Source organism: Daldinia vernicosa, assembly GCF_022497035.1.
Source record: "Daldinia vernicosa strain CBS 139.73 unplaced genomic scaffold F5Y00scaffold_16, whole genome shotgun sequence".
NCBI lineage: Eukaryota > Fungi > Ascomycota > Sordariomycetes > Xylariales > Hypoxylaceae > Daldinia > Daldinia vernicosa.
The window spans coordinates 489,263-509,444 of NW_025953932.1; the positions used below are offsets into that span (position 1 = coordinate 489,263).

Sequence of the window (20,182 nt, forward strand, 5' to 3'; positions counted from 1 at the left end):
CAGGTCTACAAATCGCACTTGCCCGACTCCTAGTGTATGCGGTCAATGACAATAGTATATGTATATGTATTTTTTCTTTTTAGTCTTACAAATCCATATCGTTCATTTCTAGAGTCCGAACTCCGACCGCATTCTCAGGGTCCCCGGGTTCCGACATGTGGTTATCATCTTTATTGTTCCTACCAGCTCTGACTTCTATGATGATGTATTGTTTTACGTCTCCCTTGTTTCCCTTTAGAAGCTAGAGATCTTAGACATCACCAACACCTATGATGTGGTTATTTTAGAATTTTATTTCATACTTAATTAAAAACCATACGTGTCTAAGCCACGTCTTTCCCTTCTTTTTGGGCGTGTAGAACCCTTCGTCTAAGTCATAATGGAAGGCGACACACCTACTCCGGCAGATACAGATGTACCTGGCGGGTACCCTGAGACGCCATCCTCCATCCCAGCCAAACGTCTGTCGACTATTAGCCGAGAGTTTTCACTTGCTGCTAACCGAGAAGGCTCTATACCAGCTGCTAGGTCGTTGAATATCAGTACCGACGCGTTAACATCGACACAACGCGATGGGGTGAATTATGCCAATGTCGATGGCACCGCCGCCATATTTTCTGGCGAGAATGCTAGACCGAGTGATGCTAGTCCTTCCTCTTCTAAGCATACTATTATAGCACCTCAAGCTCAGCCAGCCCCTGGCGAAATATCGTCTGATGAGTCTGAGCAAACCGAGGTGGAACCTCGCTTCGAACCTATCAAGTCGACGGCGGATCAACCGAAACTCGAGCGTAATGAGAGTGAAGCCAAAACCGAAGATGATCTATTCCGTGCCCTCTCACGGCGTCGTAGCCACACTTCAAATGCCGAGTCTCAAGGAGAGAATGACGAAATAGAGCGACTGATGTCCCGTATGTTTGGCCAAGCTCGACAGCAGCATAGCGAAGAAGAAAAGACAAGGCATGCTGGTGTCATCTTCCGAAATCTTACAGTTAAGGGTGCTGGCCTTGGGGCTAGCTTACAGCCTACAGTTGGCGATCTTTTCCTTGACCTACCACGATTCTTATGGAATCTGGTGACCAAAGGGCCCAAAGCTGCCGCCGGAAAACCGCCCGTAAGGGAGCTGATCAGTAACTTCAATGGCTGTGTACGACCTGGAGAAATGCTGCTTGTCCTTGGTAGGCCAGGATCCGGCTGTACGACGTTCTTGAAAACCTTCTGTAACCAGCGAGCAGGGTTTGAAGACGTTTTAGGCGACGTAACTTACGGCGGCACAGATGCGAAGCGCATGGCTAAGGATTTCAGGGGCGAGATTATTTACAATCCAGAAGATGACTTACATTATGCTACCTTGACAGTTAGGCATACCCTCACCTTCGCTCTCCGGACTCGTACCCCTGGGAAAGAATCGCGAATGGAGGGCGAAAGTAGAGAAGATTACGTAAGGGAATTCCTTAGGGTAGCCGCGAAGCTGCTTTGGATTGAGCATACATTGGACACCAAGGTCGGGAATGAGTATATTAGGGGAGTTTCTGGCGGAGAGCGGAAGCGAGTCAGTATTGCCGAGGCACTCATTACTCGGGCCAGTGTTCAAGGTTGGGACAACTCGAGTAAGGGGCTGGATGCATCGACCGCTGTCGAGTATGTCCAGTCATTGAGAGCACTTACGAACATGGCCCAGGTTTCCACTGCTGTTTCGCTGTATCAAGCTGGTGAATCTTTATACAACCTTGTCGACAAGGTTTTATTAATCGACAACGGCCAATGCTTGTACTATGGACCCTCCGACAGCGCCAAACAGTATTTCCTGGATCTCGGATTTGACTGTCCTGATCGGTGGACTACGGCCGATTTTCTTACGTCTGTTACCGATCCCCACGAGCGCAGTGTCAGGTCGGGATGGGAGAATCGAATCCCACGATCAGCCCAAGAATTCGCCGAGATTTTCAGGAAAAGTGAAGCCTATCAACGTAACCTTGATGATATCCAGGATTACGAAGCTCATCTCGAAGAGCAGCGGCGTGCTCGGGCCGAGAATACCTCTAAAAAGAACCAGAGAAAGAATTACACTATATCATTCCACCAACAAGTGATCGCTCTCACTAAACGTCAAGTCCTAATTATGCTTGGTGATAAAGCGTCCCTTATAGGAAAATGGGGCGGCATCATCTTCCAGAGCCTTATAGTGGGAAGTTTATTCTACCATCTCCCACAGACAGCGGCGGGTGCATTCACGCGAGGCGGTGTCTTGTTCTTCATTTTGCTGTTCAACGCATTACTGGCTCTTGCTGAGCAGTCTGCGGCATTCGAATCTAAACCTATTTTACTCAAGCACAAAAATTTTTCCTTCTATCGACCTTCTGCCTACGCCTTGGCACAAACTATCGTAGATATACCCCTAGTCTTCATCCAGGTGTTTCTATTCGATATCATTATCTACTGGATGGCAGGCCTCTCTGCCACCCCATCTCAATTCTTCATCTCGTTCCTGATCCTGTGGACGATTACAATGACGACTTACGCCTTCTTCCGCGCGATCTCCGCAATTTTCAAGACCTTGGACGATGCCACCAAGTTGACCGGTGTCGCAATTCAGATTATCATTGTTTATACCGGGTACCTAATTCCGCCTTCGTCAATGCACCCGTGGTTTAGTTGGCTACGCTGGATTAATTGGCTCCAGTATGGGTTCGAATGTCTCATGTCCAATGAGTTCTACAACCTACAACTGGATTGTGTAGCCCCATACCTCGTCCCTAATGGTGTCGAAGGTGTTGAACCACAATATCAATCATGCACATTAGCAGGCTCAAGACCCGGCGAGGTAATTGTTAACGGAGGAGATTATATCCAGGCGTCGTTTAATTACTCGCGCGCCCATCTTTGGCGGAACTTCGGCTTCTTGTGGGCTTTCTTCGGATTCTTCCTTGCTGTAGCAATGATAGGCATGGAGAGGATGAAACCTAACGCTGGAGGCGCTGCCGTGACGGTTTTCAAGCGTGGACAGGTCCCAAAGAGTCTCGAGAAATCTATCCAGACCGGAGGTCGTAAAGGTAATAAAGGTGACGAGGAAACCGCAAATTCTATGGAGAAAGTTACCATCCCCGAAGAGGCCTCTGCAGCGCAAGAAAGACGAGATGAAGAGAACATGCAGACAGTCGCCAAGAACGAGACAATATTCACGTTCCAAAACGTCAACTATACGATTCCTTTCCAGGGTGGCGAGAGGAAACTACTGCAAAATGTCCAGGGTTTTGTCAGGCCCGGGAAATTGACAGCCCTTATGGGAGCGTCTGGAGCTGGAAAAACGACGTTACTGAATACTTTGGCTCAGAGGTAAGAATACTATTGACTTTCAGAGGAAATGTGTACTAAATTACTATTCTAGGATTACGTTTGGTGTCGTAACAGGCGACTTCTTGGTAGACGGAAGACCCCTTCCAAAATCATTCCAGAGGGCCACGGGGTTTGCGGAACAGCTTGACATCCACGAGCCAACTGCAACCGTACGCGAGGCCCTGCAGTTTTCTGCGCTTCTTCGTCAACCGAGGGAAGTATCGACAAAGGAGAAGTATGCTTACTGTGAAACAATTATCGAATTGCTTGAGATGCAAGATATTGCCGGAGCAACGATAGGAGTGGTCGGAGAGGGTCTTAACGCAGAACAGCGCAAGAGACTTACCATTGGTGTTGAACTTGCATCAAAACCAGAGTTGCTGATGTTCTTAGACGAGCCCACTTCCGGTCTCGATTCAGGGGCAGCATTCAATATCGTTAGATTTTTGCGCAAGTTGGCTGATGCCGGCCAGGCCATCTTGTGTACCATTCATCAGCCTTCTGCCGTGCTTTTCGAAAATTTTGACGAATTGATCTTGCTCAAGTCCGGGGGTCGTGTGGCGTACGCAGGCGAGCTCGGAAAAGACAGCCAGAAGCTGATCGAATATTTCGAGTCTAACGGTGGCCCGAAATGCCCTCCCGATGCAAACCCGGCTGAGTGGATGCTGGAGGCTATCGGAGCTGGAAATCCGGATTACGCAGGCCAAGACTGGGGCGACACCTGGTTACAATCTAAAAACTTCGAGGATCAGTCGAAGGAAATAGCACAGATGAATGAGAAGCGGCGGAACGTTCAACATTCGAAGAACATCCAAGATGATCGCGAATATGCCATGCCTCTATGGACGCAGACGACAGCAGTCGTCAAGCGTTCCTTCGTTGCTTATTGGAGATCGCCAAACTACATTATGGGCAAGATGATTCTGCATATATTCACTGGTCTTTTCAATACCTTCACATTTTGGCGTCTGGGTGATGCCAGCATCGATATGCAATCCCGCTTATTCTCAATATTCATGAACCTTACGATCTCACCCCCGCTGATTCAGCAGCTTCAACCCGTTTTTCTCAACTCACGAAATATCTTCCAGTCTCGCGAGAACAACGCAAAGATTTACTCGTGGGTTGCATGGACCACGGCTGCAGTGCTGGCGGAAATACCTTATGCTATCGTGGCAGGTGCCATCTACTTCAACTGCTGGTGGTGGGGATTAATGGGCTATAAAATGACTGGCTTCCCATCCGGATTTACCTTCCTATGCATGATGATTTTCGAGCTATACTACGTCAGCTTTGGTCAGGCCATTGCGGCATTCAGCCCTAACCAACTGCTAGCAAGTTTGTTCGTTCCCCTCTTCTTCCTTTTCGTCGTGGCTTTCTGTGGCGTGAATGTGCCCCCGGCCTCGCTCCCATACTTCTGGCAGAAGTGGATGTATCCGCTCACCCCTTTCCACTACCTAATGGAAGCCTTCGTTGGTATCGCTATCCACGGGCAACCTGTCACGTGTAAACCGAATGAGCTCGCGCGCTTCCGCCCTCCTCCCGACATGAGCTGTGAATCGTACACCGAAGGTTATTCTGCGCGCGCGAGTGGAAGATTGCAGAGCGTTTCGGCTGATGGCCTCTGCGAATACTGCCAATACAAGAACGGGGACGAGTTTGGAGCACAGTTCAGCGTCTACTACAGCAATATCTGGCGCGACTTTGGCATCGTCTGGGCTTATATCGTGTTCAATTACGCTGTGGTTTATTTCGCTACGTACCTGAGATTCAGGGGCAAGAATCCCTTTAACGGTTTCTTGGCGAAGAGGAAGCAGAGGAAAGCGTAAGAGTAAAAGAAGCGTGGTGTAATGGTCATGATACGGTTTTCTATGGTCGGGCTAGACTTCGGTGTTGTACCCGCGTGTTTGTATTAATTGAGTAATAGGGCCTGGGCCTGGTTTAAAAGGAGAGGGATGTTACATGGGGTTGGGAATGGCTGACATAAAGACTATGAATAAGGTAATAGACATAGATGTATTAATTATTGTGTATACGTACCTCTACCTATGTTGTGGTAATTGCGCTGTGCATTTTGAAGTATATTATTTAATGTAGCTGAACAATGTTACGAAATAACTCAGAAAGTGTAGAATCTGATAGTTGAGTGCTAGTGATGAGATGTTCGCTATGAATACCACCATAGCCTCAACTGTAGGTATATTTTGGAGAGTCCGAGTACGACGTGTCCAGAACAGATAGAGAATTTCAAGGCCGAATCGAAATGCTATCAGCAAAATCACGCTTATTAAAAAATAAATTCAGGGGTATCATTAAAACAGCAATGCGCCTAATACTTATCTCCATCCAAGAACCCAAACCTCCCTCAAGCTATTGCTTCCCCTCCTAAGACATTATTTTTCTTTGTCTTAGTATTGTCACTTTTCCCACCGCTATTATTACTCTCCACAGCCACCAGCCTTAACCGCTCACATTCGCGTTTAAACCCGCGGTGCCCCTCGGACCGGACCTGGGACCCGCCACAGGCCTCCGCGTCCCTGTCCCTATCTTTATCGTCTTCGATCATATTCGCCGGGATGACTCTATGCAGCATGAAGTCGTCGCGGTAACGGCGGCCGTAGGGCTTGCTTTGGAGTAAAGTGCCGTCCCCGCCGCGTCCGTGCTCTAGGAACGATGGCTGCGGGTCGAAATGCGAGGAGGAGAGCCGTCGGTGTTGGTGCGTTATGTGGACTTCTTGCGTCACGAAGATCTTGTTGAGGAATGCGTGGGTGAGGGTGGGCCAGAAGGTTGGGATGGAGGCGCATATGCTCGCTAGGTCGACTTCGAGGGCGGCGAGGATTATGCTTTTGGGCCCGTACCAGGTTGGGTCTAGGACGGGGTGGGTGCCGGCTTTGCTGGCGACGATGGTTTGCAGGCGCCATATGCTGAGGAGGTTTACGCTGTTGGGGAAACCTCGCGTGTTAGTAAGTAAAGGTGAGCTTTGGGTGTTGGGCGTCGAGGGGGGCGATGGGGACAATGGACATACACAAGACCTAGAATCAAGAGGATCCCAATGCCCAACCGCTGCTTCCACGCCGTCGACTTCCGGAAGTACAGCGGGACGGGAATAGCCAGGACCAAGGCGTCCAGGACCGCGTTCGACGCCGTGTGCCCGGCAAAGGTGCCGGCTATCTCCTCGGGGACCTTGGAGCCGAAGCCGTAGCAGCGGGCGGGCGAGGTCCAGTTCCAGAACCCGGAGACGGGGAAGCAGGGGAACAGCGCGCAGAAGGAGAAGCCGGTGCCCCAGAGCCCGGCGATGGCGAGTCCGGTCCAGCAGACGGTTCGCGCGCGGGACCCGGGTTCGAAGATCCGGAGGTATTGCGATAGGAGACAGAGCTTTACTAGGGTTGTGGAGATGGTGTATGTTGCTAGGCAGACGTAGAATTTCTGGAAGGGGGTGTTAGTATGTAGTTGACGTAGTATATTAGGGGGGAGGAGGAAGGGGGAGCTGTATGGTTAAAGAATAAGTGCTTGCCTTTTGGAACGCGACTATATTGTCGTATCCGATCGTTAAGATATGCTCGCCGAACCCATTATTCAGCGCTGGGGTTCTAGTTAGCCGGTAACTAGTTCTTCCTGGGAATAAGTGAAAGGCAATAAATATCATACAAAGACACAAGAATATCGAGCCAACCGTAGCCGATATCTATACTCGACAGTTAGTTAGTTCGACGTCCTTTTAGACGGTCGTCCAGGCAGGTAGGCGGTTTACCCTGCAGAGCACCACGAATAGATCGTCCCAGCCCAAACACCGTAACTTGACCCGGGTGTATATCCTGAGTACCACGCAGATATAGGAGACAACCTGCATGCGTCAACACGGTTAGCAAACAACTAGCCTAGTATTGCTTCGATATGTAGGTAATCCTCACCATGAAAGGAATTACCAAGCCATAGACGGTAGCGCGGTGATTGAACAGCGGTCTCGGTTCGCGAGAGTTATCGTACGCCGTCATGAGGCGGACGAGCTCCGCGGCATCGTCGGTCGACATATTCGAGCCGGCGACGAGCTCTCCATATACCAAAAGCAGCGATCATTAATGCTCCGCGTCGCTATTACTCTCGCCACCTCATTATCATCTTCTTCTTCGTCGTCGTCGGCGTCGTGACTGCGTACGAGTTGGGAACTGTCAAAAAAGGTGATTTTGGGCCGGCCACCCGCTTGTTTTAAGCCGAAGGATCGCTGCTGCGCCGTGTTTGCACACATTCACTCACTCGCCCACATTACTACCTACTTACTTACCTGTCTATATATATGCACTCACATACATACGTATAGCTGATCCTCTCCCCGGCGAAGTCCCTTTTGCATCTAGCCGCATCTCGAACAGCTAATTCCTACGTACTATAAAAGACAAGACAAAGGGTGTAGATACCACACATAGCGTATTTCTGGCCGTCATGTCCACCGACATCGTTCCGGAGGCTTGATACATACATACCTACCTACCTATGTACCTATGCGGTGCGGTAGTACGGCGTACGCACTTGGAAGCGGCGCAGCATTCGAGAAGCATCGCGATCCAAGGGTCCAAGTATCAGCAGGCTACGCATGATAGACTACCTAACGTATCGAAACAAGCACACGGCTTCCAAGTTATCTCAAACTCGACATCAAGTTAATTCAGCCCCCCCCCCTAGTCGGACAAGCCGAACCACCACATCGTCCTACACGACATATCTGCAGCAGATCTGTACCATTTGGAGATATCGGTATTCTGCGTACGACGCTTCCGCATCATGTAGGACTAGGTATGTAACGCCGGTATGCAGACGGGCTACCATCGCTCTGGTTCGGCTGAGTTTAAAACATGACGAATGGTCGAATAGAGCACATCACCACCCACCGCACTACCGGCCATCTATATACTTCTCCATCGGGCCTTTACGTCGCTGTGTCTCATCCCACGGTGAGGTTGGAGGTACTCCCCCGAGGCGAGAACCCCAAGGCGGGGGCCATTTCTTGTCATTGACCCCTGTCTGACCGACGCCCACGTGGGGGAATAAATAACGACTCGTATACATACATACCTACCTAGGTACCGTCACCATTTGTTGGGAGGGATTCGGGCCTAGTTCGTACTACTCGGGTTTTAATGCCCTTTTGGATGAAAAGGTATCATGGGCCGCATCTGAAGTTATCGTCAATACAGGTAATGTACAGTAAAATCATGGGCGCTGCCGAATTGGGGAAAAGAGACTTTGTAGGGTTTCATAGACTACAAACCCTCGACTGCGACTTATACGGAAAATGTAAAAATGATATTTACTTTTTAAGGAGATTATGCTTTTGAGATATATAGTATAGGAATAATATGCTTAATAGCGATATCGTGGTTGATCGAAAGTGGATTGGATATATGTCGCAACTACATGAATATAAGTCGAACAGAATACCTGTAGGATCGTCTCGCAAGATATCACCAATATCAGAACGCTTTTTTATTAAAGCGTCATTCTCCAACTTCTAATATGCATGCTTCGAGAATTAGGTACCCGTATTCAACATATTCCACTCTCCTGACCGTTAGAACCAGGCATTATGTAGTAACCAACGTATATAATCGTAACTTAAATATTATACACCCCCCTACGCCGCTCCTATAGCAGAGCAACCCTCGTAACGCCGGCGTAATCAAAGCGCAAATCAAATCTTCGTACTTCCACGTCTTCGCACAAGTTCTCAATAATCATCATCCATGGCATTAACCCTACGCTCGCCAACTTCGCGTATCTTCTCTCCCAAGATGGATCTTTCGTAACGTTCTGCAACCTTATTCGCGGCCTCGATCATGCGTCCCGTACGGTCGCGCATGAGCTCGACAATCTCGAGCGCTCGCATGCCGCGATCCTCGCTCTCGCGGCACTCGATGGCCAGGAGCTGCAGGAGCGTCTTGTCAATCTCAAGCTCGAGACGCGCGAGGTTCGACCGTTGCGTGTGACTACCGCTTGTGGAGTCCGCCAGGTCCTGCAGTTGTGCCGCCGCGATGCCCTTAAGTAGGAATTGCTGCTCCAACTTGCGCGACTCCGAGTCGTCGTCTTCGGGCTCCGGTGTACCGTCCTGGTCCATGGCGTCGGGATTCTTCTGCTTAGGTGGTTCGGAGGTGAGCGGGATAGAAAAGTCGAATTCGGAGAGGAGGGGGCGCGGGAAGTATGGGTATTGGTCGCCGCCCTTGAGGATGATGCAGTGGAATTTGTTGTCCGCAACGGCGATAGGAAAGTAAGTCTCCGTCTTTCGACCGGATGCGAGACGTGGGAGAAGCTTCGTATCCAGGAGCGGTATCCAAGACGCTCTTGACGGTTGGCGCCAATGTAGCAGGGTCAAGAGTGTTCCAGTAGAATCATAAATACACGGATCCTATTACTAACTTAGCATTATTCGTAGAAATTGAAGACATTTTACTTACGCCATTGTCAGAGAAGAAGACGCTCTTTAACATTGCGCCCTCAGGTAGCGCTACGGTGTCTTCATTTTGACAAATTTCGTCCCTCTTCACGTTCTCGATAGTATATAAAAGTCTGGTATGTCCATCCGCACCAACAGGGCCATTGCCGATCGTCATTACGTAGTCTCTCCAGCTTGTACAGGTAACCATCGGGGTACTCTTCGGTCGGTACACCTTATAGGGGATGCCGAAGAGTGTGTACACTCGAACGTAGTTCGCGGTGGTCGTGACGGTTATGAAAGAGTCGCTCAATGACATAGCGAGGACTGCCTCTCCTTTTGGCAATTGCGTCCTCCAATCGGTACGGTTTGTCCATGTCTCATGAGGTCTATAGAAGATCGTCGCTGGTGTGTCATCTTTAGGCGGACAAGAAAACAAAGTACCGTTCTCTGTTAGGCAAGCCTTATCATAAAGGAATGTGTCAGTAAAATGGAAGTCTCTGTGAAATTCGTGGTCGTAGAATTCCACAGTAACTGTGTTATGTCCATCTTGATCTACTGTCCAAACAAATCCGATAAGATTCAGGCAAAGGTATTTTCGGTTACCTCGCCACGGCGTCGACCCAGGTTGGAAAGCCTCGTGGTATTCCGGTTCGAGATGAGGGCGTTTGCTTATCGGCTCGCCAAAAACATCAACATCATCATGCATGCGTTTCCCATTTCCATTGATCACGTATCCAGCTCCGTCGTCATCTATTACGAAATCATCGTCGTCTTGCATTGGCCCATCCATAAGAGAGTCATAACTTCCTTCTCTGTTTCTTCGGTTAAGTACGGGTACGACCGTTTCTGTAGGCCTTCTGATATTTGCTCCAACTTCTGATAAGGGATCGTGAATGAAAGGGGCAGGTTGCTTTCCAAGCTTTAATAGAGGCGCAAACTGCTCCGGTACAAAGTCTGGATGAATGTAGACCTCACCATCCGAGTTGGTGAAGGATACTAGATTCTCTCTAGGATGCCATGCTATGTCTATAACGTTGGCATAGTCGAGCCTGGCAATAACACTCTGGGTCTTGGTCTCCCATAACAATATCCTCTTGTCCTTGCCGGCGGAAGCTAGTATGGCACCGTTCGGCGACCAGGCCAAAGCGGTAACTTCTCCATTGTGGCCATTGGAAAATATTCGTTGCTTCTCCCAGTCATTCTTGGAGATAACCTGGATGTCTCTTGTCGGAGTTGGGACTGCGAAGGCACGCCCGTCAGGGTGCCATACGATCTTTGAACTAACATCTGACTCGGTATCCAATGCGCCAATGACGCCGTCAACTTTCTTTATAAGTTCTGGCTCGTTGGATGAGATCGAATACACATATACGATTCCGTCGGTACAAGCTAGTGTGACAGTTGACCCTTTAATATCAAAAGCGAGATGCTTCGTAGGCTTGTTGTGTTCTTTGAGGTGGCGGATTTGGCTATTGTCATCGGTTCGGACAAGCTTCACAGTTAGTTCGTCGCTAGCTACGGCGCACCACTTCGAGTCTGGCGAAAGTGCAACGTCTCGGATTGGGAGAGAACATCGAAGTAGGAACTTGTCGAAGGTAGCATCGGGTATCGAATAGAGGCTAACGGTACCATCTTCAGAGCCGACAACGAAGAATTCGTCAGAAGCGTCTACGCTAACGTTCTGTTCTTGGCAGTCGTCAATGTTGATAGGCTCGCCATCGAAACCTGTCTTGTATAGTCGGATCGTATTATTCGAACCGACAGTTACCAGCTTGGAACCATCAGGGGTATAGGCACAGTGAGTTGAACCCTGAGTATGGGCCGGCCTTGCTCGAGGACGAAGAGGTGCTGTCGATGTCATTTTTGTGTTTGTCTCTCACTTTAATTAGACGACATCAACAGTGAAAAAGTGAGAGTGGGAATAAAAAGTTGAATTAGATACCTAGGTAGGTATAACTTAGGATAGTGGAAAATGTATGGTGGAAAACGCGTCGCGCGTCGACAATTCAATTCAATTAACGAAAGCGCGTTAGAGCGAACAGGGATGCCCCTCTCCCGCGTGGCCAGTGCGGCTTATAACCCCACCTTTCTCCAAATCTCCAATATCAGCTCTATTCGTAACGCGATAAAGCGATAATGCAATAACAGGCACCATTTCTTCTAACTTATCTGCTTATATACCTTAGGTACCTAACCTAGGTAGGTAATACATAGTACTCCGTCACATTTCAACCCGATTTTACATAAGAGGGCAAATTCTAATGGCAGCTCTAATGGCAGCACTAGTATAGTATAACTATGAATGTAGCTGCCTACGTAGGCAACGATTTAAGAAGGATTATAAAATCGTAGATAGCTACACTACGAAGAAGTAGTCGTTAGTGCCAACACGGAAGACTCGCCTTCAGTATCATCACCTTTTTTTTATAAAAAATATATTATCCAACAACCCCTGAATACCATATCTATTGACCCCAATAGTCGTCACCATGAACAAAGGAACATCTCCAGACCAATTCTTCCAGACCGAGTAGGCTATATCCTAGAATATACTATCTGTCCATCTGTTTTAACCGTGTTTAAATAGTGCCGAGCAGGCCAACAGAGAAAGGCGTGCGGTGAAATCTGGTAACAAGAATGGCAACCCCATCGCCTTGAAATCAAAGCTGTTAGCTGCTATATCGGACCCCACCGACCCATCCTCAGTTCTCATTGCCGAGTCTGCCGGATCAGTCCGTAGGGTGAATGTCGATGTGAGTTAACATAAAGACACCTGAATAAGAGTAAATGTGTTAATTCAACTACTTCAGACGGGGGATACCAAGCAGGTGTTCCGAGGTCCATCAGCCCCAGTAACTTGCGTTGCTGTTGGCGGGTCCAGCAACAGTACACTATTTGCCGGCTCTTGGGATAAGAACATATGGTCCTGGGACCTAGCTTCTAAGACACCTGGTCGCAAATACGATGGACATTCGGACTTTGTTAAGGCCGTCGTGACCGCCAAGATTGGAGGAAAGGACATTCTGATCAGCGGCGGTGCAGACAAGAAGATCATTGTATGGGACCTCGAAACCGGATCTCGACTCCATGTGTTGCAAGACCAAGCTGTGTCAATGATGGCCATTCAATACCTTGTCGTTGACCCAGTGCAATCGGGACCTGACGAAGTCATACTTGTCAGTGCCAGTAGCGACCCTCACATCCGTCGATGGCGCATTCGGCTTGATGGCTTTGAACAGATCAAGGAAGCCTCGCCGGATGAACCTGGGGCGGTTCGTCACACAATCTTAGAACATGATACTACGGTATACAAAGTGGTATTTGATTCCGAAGGCGAAGAGGTCGACCTATGGACATCAAGTGGCGACGGCACAGCAAAGTGTCTATCACGGCTCAAGGGGTTTACTACTGTCGATTCCTTCCGCCACGGTGACCACGTGCGGGCCGTTGCCATGACGGATCAATGGGTAATCACCGCTGGAAGGGATGAGGATATCAAAGTTTGGAATCGTTCATCCGGGACACTATACAGTATACTCGAGGGTCACTACTACGAGATTACCGACCTGGTCCTTCTCAACGCAGGCAAGCGAATTGTTTCGGTGTCTATCGACGCGACGGTAAGGACATGGCCACTTGGCCAGGCCGAACTTGATAAGATTAATAAGGAGAGAGAGGATAAGGGGCTTAAGAACGAAACGCCAGAAGAGCCCAAAAAGGGGCTTATGACAGCAGAGGAAGAAGCTGAACTTCTTGCGTTGATGGAAGACGATGAATAATACCCCTGAGACGTTTCGAGGCAAGCGACGAATTACTCGAAGACATGAGTACCTTTCACTTAGGTAGATTAGGTACGGAAATAGACAGGTATAAATCTGCTTGAGACCTCTTTAGGGAAAAGCGGTTATGATCGCGGCTGTCGGCCGATGAACGGGAGTCTTTGTTTCACCCCAATTAGATGAAAAAGTTCACGTGTATGAGGCGGCCATGCGGCCATGCGGCCGATAGATCATAGGCCAGTGTCCCCTGAAACCTTAATCTCGTACTCCCACTCGAGTTTCATTGGCGTCGTTTGTCTGACTCGAATTAAAAGAGGCGGCTGAGTTTGAGGATATATCATGTACTACTCCATTTCACCTAAGTCATACCACACGGCTGGCAACAGCCTGACGGTCCCCTGCGGCAATAGTTGATATTCTATATAAAATAAAATAAAATGAAATACATCATATATCGTCAACCAATTCATCCTAATAGCCAGGTTTAATAGAAAGTTGCCAAGCTGAATTTAAAAATTACCTACAGAATATAGAAATATTCACACGAAGGTACCAGAATACGAAAGCCTAAATGGGCAACTTACATCTTTTCGCTTAGACTGTCTCGTAGAAACGTGCAAGGAGTATTATGTATGTCTCTAGATCTAACCCTCTTATATCCTTAGATGATCTTCTACGCGAGTTGCAAAGGAAAAGGATCAACCCTTACCTCATCCATCTATTTTCCTATAGGATTATTCAAACCCGGCTACTAGGTAGGAAATGTACGCCAACATGCAAACGATTCGTTCTTGTAAGCGAACTCCGCCGTTTGCGTTTTTGGGGTGTCTGTGATCAATGCACGATGCTGAGTGGCGTGAAAATCCATGCTGGCCGTGCAGAATACATACATGTCCAGTAACTCGATCGACAGAAGCAATAGGTCAGGGGTAATCCTGTTAGCGATCAAGTTAATCCAGAATCGTAAAATATGTTGGCCATGGTATGCGGGAAAGATGGCCACATAATAAGCAAAAACACCCTTTAAGAAACCTCATAAATCTGATGCACGCCACAGGTCTAATAAGGTACAAGGGAGTGATCTACCTCGCTTGTCGCGATCTCCGACGCGGCGTCGATGAAGAACGCGTCCCCGGCTATCTCTCAAACTGGAAAGCCACATTAGTAGTTATGCGGAAGGCCGCTCATCTAAAAATCCGACTTTGACGCGAATACCTCAGTCGGCAAAGTTAACTCTCGCGTTTAACTACCTATTCTCGATATTGCTATTACCCCTTACTTCGTAGTTAGAATACAGATCATTTTTAGAGTTGGAGGGCCAGCGAACAACCTACTTTCGGGATCTAAAGACGTCAAACTCTACGATGCCGTGGAAAATCATAACGTACAAGATATAATTAATTACCTTTTGCTTTTTCCATGCAGCCACAATCCCCACGGATCGCCAAATTTGCCTAAAACCCGGGGGTAGGCAACAAGGTTAGGTACTTTATAGTTCATCTGAACCTTGCTCAATAAACCTCTACCTCGTCTCATACCGAAAGTATCATGTAACGGGCATTATAAGCTCAATCTAGATGAATGGATCTTGCTGTTCTAGGTGGAGGAAATATGCGGTGAAAATCATGGGGGTATCTAAGCACGACTTCATAGTTTAATATACAAACTAATCAACGAATAGCACAAGCAGTACTACTATATAAGTATCTCAAACACTACCTAAAGAGATAGGTAGAAAGTGCACGTCGAACTTGAAATAAGCATTCATTCCTACGGGGTAAGATAGAGTGTTTCGCACCAAAACCCAGCATTCTGATTCACCCAAGTATGTAGATCCTTATTCTCATCGACAAACACATGACTTGCGTTTGCTCGTCCTCGTGGGATCGTTTACATTTATAGAAATGGTAACCTGCTTTATACTGTACCTTACTTGAACCAACATGGACTCCTTGCCTTGCTAGTTCCCGACCTATATTTACTTTTTTTTCCTTAATAGTACTGCCGAAAGATGGCTTGGCCTACTACATGCATCTATATTCGCCAAACTAGCATCTCAAGTGCATATGCCTGGACTCTTCTTCGGTAGTCACATATCAGATCTATATGTCCGAAGTAGCCGCCCTTCGAATTACCGTACTCGGAAAACTTCAAGTTTGATTTCGGGTCTTGGGATTTTAGACACACCCCATGTGACTTTTTTAAGACTCTAACCTTGCAGGCCACGCCATGCTAACATTACTCCCAATGCTGCTATCCGTGATGCCCCTCGTCTAAGCAGTATGCAAAAGATAACTGTCTGGCAGGCGTTCTCGCTGCTGCACTTATAACTTCAAACACCGTGTATCGCCATGTACCATGTAGGTACAGAGTTCAAGACCACTCGTTTGTAGTATTCTCTCCAGGAATGCATGCCAAGCATGCAGGTAACTTCTTTCTACACTTCTTCGACTCTTGACTGAACCTCTTCTGCTACTTGCTTCTCTAAGAGTTTCCTATTGGGCCTTAAAGTTCCTTCTCGGCTGTACTATAATCAGCATCTTCCACGATCCTGTCTATCTGATTAGTATAGTTCCTCCTCGTCGGGGACTCTTCGCCCCAAAACAACCACCCATCTATCCATTTATGCTGAACCCCTAATCTTATAGTGGCTTCGCTTAGCACGAGCTGTTATTCGGTTCAGGTAGTCAACCCCAGTCCATATCCCACATTCGCCGGTCTCTCCTAAGAGTTCCTATTCGGGAATCAGGATTGGGCTTTTACGCCTTCGTCAAATTTTGGAATGCGGCGTGGTATCCTACTAAGGTAACTAGACGTTGCCGTTCTATACCTAACAAGTCTTGTATACTAATTGGCGCGCGCAAGTCTCCCAGTTCTTATAAATAAATTAGAGCCGTAGTATAGACCGCATAAACTAATGGGGAGGTCTAAGGCGACATTATGGATGTTATATCTCAATACCATGGGAGCTTGATAGCTTTCGAAGGGCCTCAAGATGCCATATCAACCCAGCTCCGACTGCTTCCGAGCTCACCTAATATCTTGATCATACCACCACTCCAACAGTTCATGAAGGAAAAGGACCCGGATACACCCTTCCATGCCCAGTCGCATATTCTAGCGGTACACAACGCATGTAGTGACAGAGCCGAAGTAGCACGGTCGTTCTTACAAAACTCTACACCAAGGAATAAGCGACTAGTATTCATGAACGGGGGTACGGCGAGTGCCCAGATGGAATGTGTTTCCGACATCAGCAAGCACTTGACAGGCGGGGATTTTGCTAAAGCTGAACGTATCTTCAACAGGCTTGTTAGAAACGGGGCTTCAGGATTACAGAGTCGTTATACAACCAACGTAGATTTGGAGACGTCACAAATCATCCCTGCCAGGCCACAGCCGACAGACCAAGATGGAGAGATAGCCAGCGATCCGGCATCCGAGGCTATGAGAGCTGCTGATGCCCTTGACCTCCAGACTGCCTCCTTGCAACCCAATAATGAGATTGATCTTACGAATGCGACTCGGTCCCGAAGTACGAGCGTACCAACCTATCGGGTGGTCGACGACTTCCAGAACGCAACCCCTTTCTACGTCTTCGGGGCTCGCAAATGGCAGGGGAGGAATACGCGAAACTCGGATCCCCCTCAGACTCCTCATCGCAGTCATACTGCCACGGACTCACGAAGGACTACGCAGCGAGCCCTGGAGCCGGCCGGGCCGCAGACTGATGAGCTAAACAACCAATCAAGATCTCCAGGTAGTCCGCAATCTTTCAAGCTTGAGTCGATCCCCAACACACCATCAATATGTGAAGCATTTGCCGTCCAAGTTCGGCCTTCTGCCACGACCACTTCCTGTAAGAAGATTAAGCCTGTTGATCGGATCTGCTCCAGCGCCATACGCAACCAAGACATACTACGCAGTTTTCCGGAGCCGCCCCGGTCGAGGCCGCAAAGCCTGGATGTAAGCCCGGGGGTCCGCCAGGACAAGTTAGCGCTCCGATCCAAGTTCACGACCGAAATCCCTAGGCCTACTTTCAGCACACCGAATAGGTCTATAGTCAGACGTAACCCTCCCTCTCCTCTCAGGATTCAGAAAGTACCGCTGCGGCCGGCGACTTACGTCGATCGCGGTACAAATCCAAGGAATAATAGCTATGTGGATAGGGGTACGGCTACGGACCCAGAACCAGCTAGTGGGATTTCTAAGTCCGATACGAGGGGTTCTATATTTCTCGATATCGAAACTCCTGCCGAAGCCGACCCCCATGAGACTTACGAGCCAATTTTGCCCATGGTCGAAAACCTAGTGATATTCTTCAAATCCGAGAAGAACGATCCTCGGCTGGAGGCAACGATCCAATCTTTCCGAGAGGGCAGATACCCTATATCTAGGTCGCCGCCAGAACCTGAAGCAGAAAGGACTAGTCTTCAATCAAGCCCTTCGAGCCAACGAGATCCGGAACCTACGTCCCCTGACGACGAGAGACATAGCCGTGCCCAACATGCAGAAGTAGCAGCGGCTTATCGCATGGACTCCGACGACTACGACCCCTTCGCATACGGGAAATACCCCAAGCCATCCCGTGCCTGGCATTTCAAGCCAGACTCGAACAATCACAGACCTTCCTCCACCCCACCGACACCCGCCCAGACCCCTCCCCCAGCCGTATCAAAACCAGAGAAACGTTTCCACGACTTCGCAACAACAGGCTGCCGGACAGCAGTGTGCGTGCAGAACTCGCTCCGCTCCATCCTCAACATCTACTTCCCGCCCGCCGAGGACGACGCCGGCTACCACCAGTTCAACTTCCCGCTGCTCCCCGAGCTCAGCAGCCTCTGGAAGCCCGTCTTCCGGGAAGCAGCAGCAGACTCGGGCACGGCGGCCGTGCAGCAGAAGCGGAAGCGGAAAGTCGATCTGATCCTTGGTATCGGGGCGCAGAAGGGTGTCGATAGGGAGTTCCTCGGGGCGATTAGCGGTTCTTTGGAGAAGCTTGGTACGAAGCCGAACGGCGTTAGTCGGACCGGGAGGTTGGATTTGAGGTGAGTGTCTTACCTATTCTGTCAAACTAGTACATAAGTTAATACGTCGTCGATGTAGGTTCCTCATCGCAAGCGCCATGCAAGCCTTCACCGCACAACCCCTAGCCAACCAAACTCAAGACAACCCCTTTTCCAACCCTCTCCTCCTAGCCACGCTGATCATCCCTCACCTCGAGACATACATGGCCGCGCACTCCGCAACGCGCTTCCTCCTCCTCGAGTACCCCCCCGAGCACTTGGCCACCGTCCTAGCCCTCCAGCGCCTAGTCGGCGTCGACCTGCTCAAGGTAGCCGGAATCCTATACTCCGAAGACGCCTCGCCCCAGCCGTACCCCGGCTTCAAAGTCCAGCCCCGAACAGCCGCGCACAAGCGCACCGACTCTAGGCCTACGTTCCTGCGCAGCAGCACCACGCGGTCCGGGGCCACGCTTCTCGCCCCGCCGCGCTCCAAGCACCGCGAGACGCCGTCGTTTGCTAAAGCCAATTTCCTGCTTACGTCCTCGGCGAACGAGTCTGAGATTGCGACGCTGATCTCGACGATTTGGAAGATCCTGATCGACATCTCGGCGTTTTATATCCCGGAGGGCATGGCGTCCCGGGCTTCGATGCATGTTGAGCTAGATGCTAGAAGGGAGTCACATTCGGGTTCGCATTCTCGTAGCCAGGGGAAGCCGTTGATAAATATATCGCAACAGCCCGCTTCGTTAACTAACGCCTCGGCTATCATGGGATTCCGGCGGCAGTGCGTTGGCGAAGATGATACTCCGGCGGAATACAACTCAGGCATCGTATACGCCGACACCAGCCCGCCCCCTCCACCACCCAAACACCGCTCATCTCCATCAACTCCAACCTCATCCCTATCCTCCGCAGGCCCAACCCCTCAATCAACCCTCCAAGCACCCCTCCCACAGCCCCCTCCACCACCACCACCTCCCCCCTCCTCAACCAAATCTCCCCAACCCAAACCCGTCAAATCCACCAAAGGCTCCGTATCTTCGATCCGCACAACCTGGACCACCCGCAGCCAGCGGAACAAGCTCCGGAGTATCCTGGGGCGGGGGGAGCCGGACAGTAACGGCGGCGTACACGAGGATAAGGATAACGATAAGGATGAGATACGAGAATGGGAATCCTGCTGGGACGACGAGGACGCGCGACTGGCCGCCGAGGCGCGCAAGTACATGCCGCTGTATGGGCGGCGGGGCGGGCCGCGCAAGGGAAGTAGTCGGAAGGCGTTGAAGTGGCTCGGATTAGCTACATAAGGGGTTTTTCCCTTCTTTGTTCCCTCTTGGCTTGGTGCTGGGATAGTTTCCTTCGTTCGGTTCTATACATCTATATTTCTTGGGTCTGGATTTTTATACGCCGGGAAGGGTTGGCTGGGTAGATGGTACTGCGGTAGGTATCTACCTATGTATGCGGTTGTATTTCCTAACTCTTGGTTTTGTTGTACTATATCTATACTAGGACCACCGTTTCTGTATCTGAGGACTGTATCTGAGGAGGAAGAGGGATGGCGGTATTTCCCAGCGTTATACGAGGGGGTTTCAACTCGACAACTCGGGACGATGACGATGTGGGAAGAATTACGATTA

The 20,182-nt window shown here is 49.4% G+C and overlaps 5 protein-coding genes across 5 annotated transcripts; 3 read left to right on the forward strand and 2 right to left on the reverse strand.

Annotated features, from left to right (window-relative positions):
- The first annotated feature begins 2 nt into the window (after positions 1–2).
- F5Y00DRAFT_233856 (ABC-2 type transporter-domain-containing protein) lies at positions 3–5,375 on the forward strand. Its single transcript, XM_048007353.1, has 2 exons — positions 3–3,336; positions 3,389–5,375. The coding sequence occupies exons 1-2, from the start codon at positions 380–382 to the stop codon at positions 5,163–5,165; spliced, it is 4,734 nt and encodes a 1,577-aa protein (XP_047866117.1). The 5' UTR covers positions 3–379; the 3' UTR covers positions 5,166–5,375.
- A 184-nt stretch (positions 5,376–5,559) lies between these two features.
- On the reverse strand, positions 5,560–7,367 carry F5Y00DRAFT_268641 (uncharacterized protein; the record flags this gene model as incomplete). Its single annotated transcript, XM_048012296.1, has 6 exons — positions 5,560–6,275; positions 6,362–6,762; positions 6,866–6,918; positions 6,985–7,021; positions 7,088–7,180; positions 7,248–7,367. The coding sequence occupies 6 exons, from the start codon at positions 7,365–7,367 to the stop codon at positions 5,702–5,704; spliced, it is 1,278 nt and encodes a 425-aa protein (XP_047866118.1). The 3' UTR covers positions 5,560–5,701.
- Positions 7,368–8,777: 1,410 nt separating this feature from the next.
- F5Y00DRAFT_233859 (WD40 repeat-like protein) lies at positions 8,778–11,729 on the reverse strand. The gene is made up of 2 exons (XM_048007354.1): positions 9,783–11,729; positions 8,778–9,733 (listed from the first exon to the last, which is right to left on the reverse strand). The coding sequence occupies exons 1-2, from the start codon at positions 11,622–11,624 to the stop codon at positions 9,059–9,061; spliced, it is 2,517 nt and encodes an 838-aa protein (XP_047866119.1). The 5' UTR covers positions 11,625–11,729; the 3' UTR covers positions 8,778–9,058.
- Positions 11,730–11,989: 260 nt separating this feature from the next.
- F5Y00DRAFT_233860 (WD40 repeat-like protein) lies at positions 11,990–14,022 on the forward strand. The gene is made up of 3 exons (XM_048007355.1): positions 11,990–12,293; positions 12,351–12,516; positions 12,574–14,022. Exons 1-3 carry the CDS (start codon positions 12,253–12,255, stop codon positions 13,540–13,542), a joined length of 1,176 nt encoding a protein of 391 aa, XP_047866120.1. The 5' UTR covers positions 11,990–12,252; the 3' UTR covers positions 13,543–14,022.
- A 2,460-nt stretch (positions 14,023–16,482) lies between these two features.
- Positions 16,483–19,914, forward strand: F5Y00DRAFT_268644 (uncharacterized protein; the record flags this gene model as incomplete). Its single annotated transcript, XM_048012297.1, has 2 exons — positions 16,483–18,587; positions 18,646–19,914. 2 exons carry the CDS (start codon positions 16,483–16,485, stop codon positions 19,850–19,852), a joined length of 3,312 nt encoding a protein of 1,103 aa, XP_047866121.1. The 3' UTR covers positions 19,853–19,914.
- Positions 19,915–20,182: the final 268 nt, after the last annotated feature.

Excerpts from the sequence above, each read along its gene's own strand:
- F5Y00DRAFT_233856 (XM_048007353.1), top strand. The coding sequence starts at position 380 with ATGGAAGGCGACACACCTACTCCGGCAGATACAGATGTACCTGGCGGG. Across the intron at positions 3,337-3,388 it reads CTGAATACTTTGGCTCAGAG|GATTACGTTTGGTGTCGTAA; the intron begins GTAAGAATACTA and ends TTACTATTCTAG.
- F5Y00DRAFT_233859 (XM_048007354.1), bottom strand. The coding sequence starts at position 11,624 with ATGACATCGACAGCACCTCTTCGTCCTCGAGCAAGGCCGGCCCATACT. Across the intron at positions 9,734-9,782 it reads TCTTCTTCTCTGACAATGGC|GATCCGTGTATTTATGATTC; the intron begins GTAAGTAAAATG and ends AGTTAGTAATAG.
- F5Y00DRAFT_233860 (XM_048007355.1), top strand. The coding sequence starts at position 12,253 with ATGAACAAAGGAACATCTCCAGACCAATTCTTCCAGACCGA. Across the intron at positions 12,294-12,350 it reads GACCAATTCTTCCAGACCGA|TGCCGAGCAGGCCAACAGAG; the intron begins GTAGGCTATATC and ends GTGTTTAAATAG. Across the intron at positions 12,517-12,573 it reads TCCGTAGGGTGAATGTCGAT|ACGGGGGATACCAAGCAGGT; the intron begins GTGAGTTAACAT and ends CAACTACTTCAG.